General features: G+C 37.3%; 2 protein-coding genes and 1 pseudogene across 3 annotated transcripts; all 3 read right to left on the bottom strand.

Moving 5' to 3' along the window:
• Positions 1-1783: 1783 nt before the first annotated feature.
• Positions 1784-3264, bottom strand: LOC129300814 (uncharacterized). Of its 2 annotated transcripts, XM_054939415.1 has the most exons (3): positions 2482-3264; positions 2326-2409; positions 1784-2177 (listed from the first exon to the last, which is right to left on the bottom strand). In XM_054939415.1, the coding sequence occupies exons 1-3, from the start codon at positions 3112-3114 to the stop codon at positions 2022-2024; spliced, it is 873 nt and encodes a 290-aa protein (XP_054795390.1). In that variant the 5' UTR covers positions 3115-3264; the 3' UTR covers positions 1784-2021. The 2 variants fall into 2 exon arrangements, with proteins under 2 accessions (XP_054795390.1, XP_054795389.1); XM_054939414.1 differs by having other exon boundaries at positions 2326-3143.
• A 1043-nt stretch (positions 3265-4307) lies between these two features.
• On the bottom strand, positions 4308-6746 carry LOC129300813 (uncharacterized). The gene is made up of 4 exons (XM_054939412.1): positions 6195-6746; positions 5847-5960; positions 5438-5722; positions 4308-4780 (listed from the first exon to the last, which is right to left on the bottom strand). Exons 1-4 carry the CDS (start codon positions 6654-6656, stop codon positions 4583-4585), a joined length of 1059 nt encoding a protein of 352 aa, XP_054795387.1. The 5' UTR covers positions 6657-6746; the 3' UTR covers positions 4308-4582.
• Positions 6747-7021: 275 nt separating this feature from the next.
• Positions 7022-8777, bottom strand: LOC129300812 (transcription factor MYB35-like; annotated as a pseudogene).
• Positions 8778-11363: the final 2586 nt, after the last annotated feature.

Below are 11363 nucleotides of genomic sequence, written 5' to 3' on the forward strand. Positions count from 1 at the left end.
ATTGTAACATCTTAGACTTCTAAATTGAATGTGCTAGTTAGAGTTAGAGATCCCCTCAAGACAAAAAAAAAAAAAAAGTGCTACTTGGAGCAGTCTATGAAAATTAAATGCTTGCTTCGGTTCTTTTTTCAAAAAAAAAAAAATCATTAACTTTTTGTGCTGGACTTAGGCTGGTAGGAAGTGCAAGAGGCTGACCAATGAAGGCCCAAATTATTTAGTGCCAAAGTAATAACCCGACTTGACTTTATTGCTGGGTCAACATTGTTGACGCTTGGCCCAGGAAGCCCCAGACTAGTCAGGCAAAGTGACCTTTTTTATTTGGGGGTATATTATTATGGTACTATTAGGAAATACAGCGTGATATGTATTTTTGTTTTAAAAAAGAAAAGTCTCACTAAAAGATCGCTGGAGCAATTTATTTGCGAAAAAAGACCAAATTTTGAATTAGCTTTACAAGTCCGAAAGATCTAAATGAAATTAAATCTATTTGCAAAAAGACCTAACTATCCCTAATCTCTAGAAACGTTAACCTTATTGCGGATTTTTTTTTTATAATAAGCATTAGGGATGGTCATGTCTTTTCACAAACAAATTTAATTTTATTTAAGTCCTCCAGACTTACAGAACTAATCTAGAATGTTCTAGTCCTTTTTTAAAAGATAACCTGTTGTGGCGATCCTTCAATGCAAATTTTCTTTTTTTAAAAAACCTTTTTTTTTTAGGAACCTTAAAAAAACTAAGAACGAGTCAAATGGGAGATTAGCTTGGTCTTACTTTCGTAGAGCAGTGCGTCCCAATTATTAATGATGACACGCAAAGGCCAATAGTATGTTACTATATTGTATCATGCTTCACTGGGGGACCCTACCAGGAAACGGAGTGGGAGTAGGGGTGGCTTGCGTTGTTTTGTGGGGATGCCTTACATTGCATACCCCATCATTATCATTATAATAAGAAACACCAAAATTTAGGAGATCTCAGTGACAGTTTTTAGATTCTGGTTAGATCCAGTGTCCCAAAGTACATTTCCCATAGGGCAATATGTTGCCGGGTAACTTCAGCTTCTTCTTGAAATTGAAACCTAACCCTAGTATTTACCTCCACCTTGTCCATCATCTCATCCCAAAAGTAAAGTAAGTTTGGACAGTTTTCGAAGGAATCAAAAGATAATGTGTGATAAACCAATTCAATTATCAGTATACTTATTAACATACAATGAGCGAATGCTTTTAACTTCTATTTAATAATTTTTAGTAAACTGCTACTGTACCTTTCCCTTCGGCAAGTGAGAAGATATACCAAGGATGAAGCCCGGCAGATGCAACCTCTGGTTCCCCATAAGTGAGAGGGAGAGAAGAAAGTGTATTCAAACATCAAATTTAATGCAGTGGACCCCAGTTCTATCTGAACTTTAAATGATTCACAAATTTGCAGGCTAAGTAATGAGAGTGAGAGAGACGTGAGAATAATAGTAAAATCTCTTGAACAAGAAATAATAATAAATTCCATTGATCTTTCTGCTCTCAACACACTTCAGTTCATTCACTTGCCATATCATATCAGTTCTGGATTTAATAAAACGTGCACGCAATTTCACCCTCAATCATGCAGCACAATATGCTGCACTGGTAACCACTATTTCTAATCCCAACAGCTGTTCCATTTACTCACTCGAACAAGAAAAAGGCAACAGAAAATATAACCTTCTAATCATAGTCCAATCAAAATTTAAATAGATGACGTGCATAACGAGATTTACAGCAGTAATGGAGCCAGCCATAGGTAACTTGTAATTGTGAAGGTGATTTCTTTTATAAAATCTCAAGTGTTACAATAAATGCAGGAAATAAGGCAGATTTGTTACATTCTACCTTATCTCCCTGCCTGCATGGTTGAAGCAAAACTAATGTACAAGAGCATTTTTGGGGCTCTCCAAAACTTCCGCTAAAATTTTCATATATATATATATATAAATAAATCTTGATTATCATTGCAGAAGCCGCTTCCTTCTTGGGCTTTTTTCAATCTGCTTTTTGCACAGTGGTCTTAAACAAGAGGACATATAACTTTTGATCCATGGAGAAATACAGAAACCCTCCAACTGAATGAGTCACAAAGGACCCGAAACTCGTCCCCACAATACAGTGCCAAGCCGGACCATATGCCCCATCAAACTCCTGCAAAATTTCCAACCAGCCAGCCAACCAAATCCTTTGACCAATCATTCACACAGACACATTTTGAAATAGCACCAAGAAATCTAACAAAAACCCAATTTTTCTTAATTGAATACTTGAAACTGATTAAATGGTTATGATTCCTAACCTTCTTGAGGGCAAGTGCCAGGGTCTTGGATGTGAACTTCTCCATGCTATCAAACGTCTTTCTGGCACAATCCACGGCATGGATCTGCATAAACGGCGGCATATCAGCAGAAACCACTTTGACCCCATTAACAGCAAAGACATCTCCTAAATCGACCTGCGAGCCACAGAAGGATCTTCTTCTACCACGACTTATAGCCAGTGAAACAGAGGGCCTCTTAACTTCATCTCCAAATGGACCCCTACCATTAAGCCCTGCACAACAATCATCCACCTTATCATTCTTCACCAGACCCTGCACCTCCCTCCTTTCCAATTCATGAGTAGATTTCTGGGGTTTCTCCTTGGACGTTTTCTTAGACGGCTTACACTCTTTTGGGAGCTTTGGAGCGCGTTTAGCGTGATATGTCTTGGAGGAACGGAGAATGGCGGAGGAAGTCAAGGACTTGACCTGCAAATGGGAGTCTAAATAAGAAGGGAGAGGCTGAGGATGATGGGGACGGTTGTGATTCAAGTTGAGGGAAGAGAAGTGGTGAAGCAAGGAAGAGGGTTTGGAGGGAAGGGTGAGATCTGGTTTAGGGGAAGGGCAGTAGTGAGAAGGGGCAGAAGTAAAGGAGGTGGTGGGTGTGGAATCCATGGAGGAGGACGGTGGAGCTGCTAGGTTGCGCCGGTGGTGGATGGGGCGGTGCGCCATGGAGGAATTGAAGGAGGAGGTGAAGGGCAGGAAGGAAGAGGTGGGGTTTGTAGGGTAGTGTGAAGGAGAGATGATACTAATAAAGGATGGTAACATATCCGAGTGCCGAGTTCATAATTTAGGAATATTAATTATGAAGAAAAATGAGTGACGAGGTGGGGAGGAGGGCGTGGTGGCCTTGGTCAACGACTCGATGAGGAGATCTTGGCAGTTCACAACCGTTGGATACACTTTTTTATTTTTATTTTTTCAATACAACGTCACAAAAAATCATGTAAAAAAAATAAAAATCTAATCATACCTAAAATCATGACGTTCTTACTGTTGAATACACTTGCACGGCAATGCAATGTCTCGAAATTGCTCAGTTTCTTACCACGTTCGCATGTAAATTTTATTTTTTTCTGATAATCTTTTTTAGCCTCTTCATTTTTTTAAACATATTAAATTATATACACACATAGACAGATATACACGCGCACATTTTTGTTACAGTAAACAATGGGATCGCGCTTCTATGATATTTTTCTTATTAAATCGTAAAAGCATAAAATTTCAATTTTTTTTTTGACTAGCTTAAACCTGTTTAATGGCAACTGAAAAATAATGGTTTTTCTTTTTTGGTAAACCAATAATTTTATTAACTTGCAATCATGTACTCCCTCTAATTTTATTTATAAAATACATTTTAAAAGTCTATTTAATTTCATTTATAAGTAATGATATGGCTTTTTTGATAATATTTAAAAATTATTTTTAATGTTATCCTTCATGAAAAAAATAACATGAGATTACTTTTTAAATTTATTATATAAGAGTATATTTATAATTCTATACAATTTTTTCCTTGTACTAAAAGGACAAAAATAGTAATATATACTCTCTCCGTTCAAAAATGTAAGATGTTTTTTAAAAAGTTTGATATTAAAAAGTGAAAGGCATTTTTTATTTTTTGAGGTATAATTATTATTTTTTTTAAAGTATTCCTATTAATAAATAACTTTATATTTATTGTAAGGTGTTTAATAGGAATAAATATAAAAATAAAATGTTAGTTTAAAAATAAGTAACTACTTTATTGAGGTGAAATTCAATTAAAAATATAAAATATTTTTTTAATAAAAAGAGTATGTATATATGTATGTATGTATAAAATTGGCCCCTCAGTTGTTCAAAAAACTGTAAAGTATGGAGTATGTCACTATGACAAGGACTGTACCTGGGTCCTGGGATTCTCAACTTGCCCATCCTACGCAGCCCTTCCAACTAGGAGAAGTTGAACAATAATCAAACCAATAAATAAATAATAAATTAGTTTCCAAGAGATTCGAATCATCCCACTTTTCAAAGAAATTGATGTTGTTCAGCTGCAAGATTCGCTAGACTTATGGATCCATACAAATGTTGTATCTCTCCTTTACACAATTGACTGCGTCAATCTTGTAATAAAAAGAAGAGATTCAAATCCTTTGTCTCTGAAATTGACACAGGTATCTGTGTCTCAGCATTGCTCAATTCTGAAAAATTAGATACCACAATCAGGATTCTGCTTGAAGAATGCTTTTCAGTTCCAGGGACTAGGGTGGCGAGCATCTCTGAAAATAGAAGTACCACCAGACGCAGCCGGGGAAGGCGATGATGCAATGTAACCTGTGCCTGACAGAGATACTGAAGGCGGATTCATAGGATTGCCCTGATGTGAAAGAGCAAAGCGTGATGGACTTCCAGTTACCCCGAGACTTGCCCTGGAAGGCTGTGAAACCTTCAAATCAAATGGAGCAACAAAGCATCAATATTTCATCATACAATCCATCAATAGGAAATCCAAGGGAAAATCTATTTATTGTAAAGAAATGGGACGTGTCCTGTACAGCATCTTAAGTGGCATTTATAGGTTTGGCCAGCCCCATCACTCGCCTTCCAGCTTCACATTCATTCATCCGTTGAACATGTTATGATCTAGTCTAGTGCAATCTATATCGTGCCAGGCAATACATATTTATATATATATACTACATATATATATATATAGGAAGACAGTTTAAATATAAAATAGCCCGCAGCAAGTTGACTGCATAAATCATGGTCAGAAATTCAGTTCAGTCCAACGCTAGACTTCTGCCATTTTCAAATGAAATTCACCAGTTTAACAGCCCTGTCAGAACTCAAATGAACCTAAAACAAATGGGCTTGGGTCCTCAGAAACCATTAATGTTCTGTCAGTTTTTGCAGTTCAGCATGTAATAATAACGTGAGCTCTATTAAATAGTTAGATCTACCAAAGATGAACCTTCTGCAGGCAGCAGCCATTTCAGATGCTCATACATTCATGTCAGACACCAAATCTAAAATCAACTTCCACAAACAAAGCTTGAAAAATCATTGATGTGATACTGCTTCTCGCAGTGAGCAACATTACCATGTTTTGTTGAACACAAGGCGTCCTCCTAAGAGGGGATTCCGAAGGTGACATGCTACTCATCCAATGCACATTACGAGAGAGCATGTTATGGTTCGAAAGATCATCATTCTCACTCCCTTCCACATCACAACCAAGATTTGCTTCTGAACCCACTCTTGGAATTATATGCCTAGTCAGTGAACCAGTACCATTTGTCCCATCTGCTTGAAATGGAACAGAAGAGCGCAAGGCAATATCTTGCACACTAGTTCGTCTTTTTAATTCCTCCTCCACATTTAAGATCTGTCATCCGTAACAGCACAAAATCGATAATCTTAACACCAAGCACGGCCACAGATCAAGAACTTGAACATCTCAAATTCTAAATGAATTGTGAACATGAAAAAAGAGATGAACCAGTGGTTACCTGCTTCAACGCTAAAACAAGATTATGTTTCTTTGCATTCAAAACTTGTAACTTGTCCTCCACTTCTTTTTTCCTTTTCTCTTTGCCATTTAACATATCTTCTCTGTCTCCGATCTGGCATCAACTCCAATGGTAAGCGCATTCGATAAAATACATATCGCTAAGGCACTTGAATTAAGCACTAAAAACCCACAATTAATCCATAAATCAATTTCAATAATTCCATAATTAAAAGATTCCCGAAATCCATTCCCAAGCAAACCTATTATGGCAGCTAAAACCAAAAGAACTATTAATCAAGTGTGAAGCTAAAGAAGGAAACGGAACTGATAGAGTACGTTTTCTTACCGTCTCTGTCTGCTTTGTTACTAAAGAGGCATAACCGTCGAAAGGTTTAGACGCTTTCTCTATCGCATCAGTCTTGGAATCAGTTAACGAATTAGAGCCATCAACTGTTTTCCGGATGGAACCATTACAGAGTTCCGGTTCCCTGTGATCTTCGCCCTCCCGCGAATGACCTTCTCCATTATCACTGACCTTCTCTGATTCGGGTTGAATCGCAACAGACCGCTTATCAATTACAGGGACCTCATTTTGACCGCCAGATAGAGAGACAAGGTTAGGGATCGAGAGGGTGGTGGACGTGGTGGTGACCGCCCCGTCAGCAAGGAGGCGGGAGAGAGCCCTGGTGCGACGCCCAAGAAGCGATTTGAATTCTTTGAGAGAAATTTTCGGGGCTGGCATGAGCCATCGACGAGGCACGTCTGGTACTCTATGGAGATTCCCTCTGTAAAGTGAAATGGCCACCATCTTCACCGAGTTTTCTTCATCCCCAAACAACCCATAGTTGAACCTCTATATAGATTTCCATTGACAGTAAGAAAATCAACAAATGTTAAGTTTTTTTTTTTGGGAAAAAAATTCGTCTTTTGTCTGTTTGGAATTTTATCGAAACATTTACCATTGAGTTGGGGGGGGGGGGGTTGGTGAACGATGATAATGAATATATTATTAATTGTCATTTTTCCATTATATTATTAATATAAGTAAAAAGTAATTTAAATCACATAACAGTTCGTCCTGTTTACGAAGCATTACAGAAAAATATCTAGTCGACTCATAACAGCTCAGCTAAAAATATCTGTAGAAATAGAACTCAATTGGTAGTTGTAATCTCCATTTGATAGTTGAACCTTGGTGTAGAAATGGTTGTCAATTGAACTCACTCATCATCAATGGATGTACAGAAAATGGTGGTAAAACTTATGATCACCAAATGTTAATTGTCTTGAGAGAAAAAGGGGGAAAAAATGACAAGTTTGGAACACAAAATGCTCATTTATCCCAATTCTATCACCTTATTATTGTCCACTGGTTACGAAATCTAAAACATATGATCAAACAGAAGGGGACTCAGTAGTTGGACGGTTCCTCCATGAGGTGAGGAAAATTCAAGAACATCTCATTTTCTTGATCGAGCATGGCTTCTACGAAGGAAATCTCAGAGGATGACGATGAATTCCGAACGTCACTTCTGGGAACTTGCAGTGACGTCACCTCATTCTTATTCTCGTTCGTTGTTGAATTTTCGTTCTCTGGGTTATCAGCAGCAGGTGGGAAAACATCTTCAAGAAGAAAATCATTCCAGCAAAAGGGAAAAGGCCAGCCTTCCTGGGCAGCATTGGAACAACAAATAGAAGAAGAAGAAGAAGACGGTGAAGAAATTGACGAGAAGAAGCCTTCCCCAAATATAGCTGCTGGGATTATCTCCTTCTCCATCACGTGTGTGTTACTGAAAAAGCTACTTTCTGTTGATGGTTCCAGCTTTGGTGAGGTTGAAGGTAGCTTTGGAAACGAGTCTGATTTGAACGATACTGCGTTCTTGAAGTCTTTACTGAGAGACCCGATTCGGGTGCTTGGTTTCTTGATTCCCCCAATGTTTCCATAATCAGCTAGGAGTTTAGAGAAGGGCTTGTGAGTGATAGGGTCTATTCCCATGTCTGTGAGCTTCTTCTTCAGCTTTGTGTTCCAGTAATTCTTTACATCGTTGTCTGTTCTACCAGGAAGCTGCTGGGCAATCATAGACCACCTGCACCATAGATTAGAACCGTCACCATTCTTTCATACTAACATACAAAACATAAAAACTACCATGGTTATATCGGCCTATTGTACACAGCCACAGTTCTAAAAGGCGAATTTTTTACTGAAGTTGCAGCAGAGAATAACTGGGTTTTCTTCTAAGTTACATATTGCAAAAGGTAAAGTTCACTTTTATTATTTTTAGCCCAAAGGTACGTGTTTGATCATAACAAGTGTAAAAGTAAAAATTATCTAATTGCAGTTTACTACATTGATAGGACATACAAATAAAACATCAAAGAATAAGAGGGGAAGACCAAAAGAAGATGTCATTTTGAAATGTTTTTGTCTTGGCAACATAACAATGAAGAAGCGGATGCCAGACGAGAAAAGCAAATGACGCTGCACAGAATTGCAAAAGAAAGAAATTTAGGTTTCAAAGTTAAGAAGAAAAGTAAGGAATAGCTCGTAGTAAATTAGTTATAATCACCTGCTTCCAATGGCTGCGTGAAGTTTAAGGATTAAATCCTCTTCTTGGGGTGTGAAGCTATCATGCTTGAGATCTGGCCTGAGGTAATTAGTCCACCTGAGCCTGCAACTTTCCCACACCTCTTCAAACCTGAAAATGACCTCGATAGAAGTTGTAGAATCAAGTAACGAGTTGAAATCTTGATTAGAGACCCATTTCATGTTTAACAAAAAGTAATTCTTTTCACCTGCTTTTTTGGGAACAGATGTCCAGTTACCAGACCCATGCTTTGAGACAAATGCTATCATCTTAGCATCTTCTTCCGGAGTCCAAACGCCCCTTTTAACACTGATCTTCTCGCAGCATGGAGGCCTCACCATTTTCTTTTCTGTTAATCCAAAATCACATTGGGATTTAATTGCTTAAACAAAACAAAGATTGAAAAAGAGGGGGGGGGGAAGGAAGGAAGTGTAAAGATTGGAAAAGAGAAAGAAGACTTGCAACTTCAAGATTAACCTGTTCTGCAAATTGACACTCCCTTTGACATGAAAGAGGTGATAGAGGGAGAAGATGGGTTTAAAAGATATCACTTGTTAGTGTAGAAGCAAGAAAAGCATGGGTTTTTTTTTACATATTAAACTTCATTTGCATGATGATTGGTGTTTGTTGTCATAACAAATTAACAGCTTCAGAAGGAGAGATGAAAATAAAACACATAGTCCTTCTCACTTTGGGTCAGGTTTGAATCCGGTGAGTTATTTGGTTAAACTTAGATTAAATTTAAGTCAGTAAAACTTTTATTAGTACAGGTTGATTAGTTTCTAATCTTTTCTCACAAGTTTGATGATAGTATTTGTTTAAACTATAGATTCAGCTAGTTTAGATTGAACCGTTTCCAATGTGTTTTACTATTTTTCAAGCTTGGGCCGTCATTTTCGCGTGATGTGTGCTGCTAAACCTTGTGCATATTTCAATTGTCGGCCTCCATCGCTTTTATATTCTGGCATTCATTAATTCGTTTTCTTTATATATTAGCATGGCTTCTTTAAATTATTTAAATTACTAAACTACAAGTATCTTGCAACACTAAATAACTTCAAAGTCATTTCGCTCATATTTTGATGCATAATCATTTTGACCTTGATATATGTACGTGTGAATGGTGAGCAGAAGAGACAGTCTCAAATTCATTGGACAACATTAACTTCAATTTCTCATTATGTGTGAATTCAAACTTAAGCTGATTTTCTTGGAGAGGGAAAAAAAGGAGGAGGTGGGGATGCTGAAGAGACGAGATTGGTGAGCAGCTTGAGTTAGGGTGCAAGAAAGGCCACCACTTCAAAAAAAAAATGACGGTACAAGCCCAGTTCATATTTGTTTCTGGAAGGGCTAAGCCTAACCCAACAAAAACGAAAGGACTCCAGAATTTCACCTCTTTTGTTTTCTTTTTGTAGTGAACTCTTAAATGGTTAAAGATGAGCAGACTTTGACCTCGTCGTCTTCCAAGTAATTATGATAGGCTTTTTTTTTTTTTGCGGTTTCCTATTTTCAAAGTCTACGCCGAATGCGCTTGGTCAGTTTCCTGCGGAAAAAGAAAAACTGTCGTGGAGCCAAGTGGAAGTGGACGTGTCATGGGCGTCTCTTTTGATCCATCGTGGCATGCCCTCAGGACAGTTCTTCATGACTAAGGAAATCTCACTTTCAAATTTCAATTCAACTCTTTTTTTTTTACTAGATAAGTTTCAATTCAATTGCCCTCGTATTTTATTCTCTTCTCAAATGAAGACCCGTGGACCCTCTTGACCCCTTTGATCTGTGGAATTCAATGTTACTTTTTTTTTTTTTCGGCCAACAGAACTCAATGTTACATGAAGTTTCTACTTTCTCTCACATCAAATTCTTCTGTTTATTTTATCATGGACATTCTCATAAAATTCAATTAATAGTTAAGAAAATAACATAACAATAGTGTGAACATCACGGTGTTTTTTTTTTTTTTAATATCTACCCCTAACTTCACTCTTTCCAATAAAAAGAGACACGTGTAAATATGTCAGCGCCAAACTTAAATTTAAAATCTCTTTCAAATGAAGAAGATAGCATTATCACTTGAACATATTGTTGTCAGCATAAATATTACGGTACAACCAATGGGAGTTTGGTTTAGAGAAAATGACTAATTCTTTACAATACAGTAAATCAATGTCAAATTTTATTGAAAGAAATATTCCCATTTGACAGATCCAACATAAAAATAACAATAAAAAACATACTATGCATTTGGGATGGAGGGGGAAGGAAATTTTTTTTTTTTTTTTTTGTTTTGGCCTTTTTCCCCCATTTTGGAGCAGAGAGTAATGAAAAGACAGGTCACTATTGCATAGTTTTGCACCGTGTATGCCAACCAATATTGAATGTCGTGATTATTAGACGAAGCTCTATATGTTGTGTTTATTTATTGTCTGTTGTGTTTGTAGTGTGAGGTCTGGCGTACAGCCAAACCAGATTTTATCCCAATAAATAATGAAAACCATTTAAATTTTCCAGCGGAACATACTTGTGCTCACGTGTAGCCACCCAATTTACAACGACCTCGCGTCCACTCACTTCGAACATTACTATGCTTCGTCCTTACATCCTTATCATTAATTAATTCTTCCATCGACCCCTCTTGCTATAATAACATTGTTTTAATTGATAAAGGATATGTCACTCTTTACCCTTGTAATCAATGATTTCGTTGAAATGATTTTGGAATTTACAAAACGTAAACCAATTTTAAGAATCTTTGTGGGTTGAGTGAGAAGGCAGATTGAATTGTGCATCTTTGCATTAAATACGTGAGCCAGAGGAATGGGACAAGGACAAGATAAGTGGGTGGAAAAGTTGAAGGCAAATTACACAGTCACAGTCACATACAAGGAAAGTGGTATAGGTGAAAGCAGAAATGGAGGAAGGGGAATGAG

The sequence above is a fragment of the Prosopis cineraria genome, unplaced genomic scaffold (genome assembly GCF_029017545.1).
Source record: "Prosopis cineraria cultivar Desert tree isolate PC_DT_omini unplaced genomic scaffold, ASM2901754v1 PC1760, whole genome shotgun sequence".
In the NCBI taxonomy this organism is placed as follows: Eukaryota; Viridiplantae; Streptophyta; class Magnoliopsida; order Fabales; family Fabaceae; genus Prosopis; species Prosopis cineraria.

Coding starts and splice junctions, on each gene's coding strand:
- LOC129300813 (XM_054939412.1), bottom strand. CDS start 6,656: ATGGTGGCCATTTCACTTTACAGAGGGAATCTCCATAGAGTACCAGAC. Junction 5,723..5,846: donor TTGTTTTAGCGTTGAAGCAG/GTAACCACTGGT, acceptor TACGGATGACAG/ATCTTAAATGTGGAGGAGGA. Junction 4,781..5,437: donor CTTGTGTTCAACAAAACATG/GTAATGTTGCTC, acceptor TTTGATTTGAAG/GTTTCACAGCCTTCCAGGGC.
- LOC129300814 (XM_054939414.1), bottom strand. CDS start 3,114: ATGTTACCATCCTTTATTAGTATCATCTCTCCTTCACACTACCCTACA. Junction 2,178..2,325: donor TGGCACTTGCCCTCAAGAAG/GTTAGGAATCAT, acceptor GAAATTTTGCAG/GAGTTTGATGGGGCATATGG.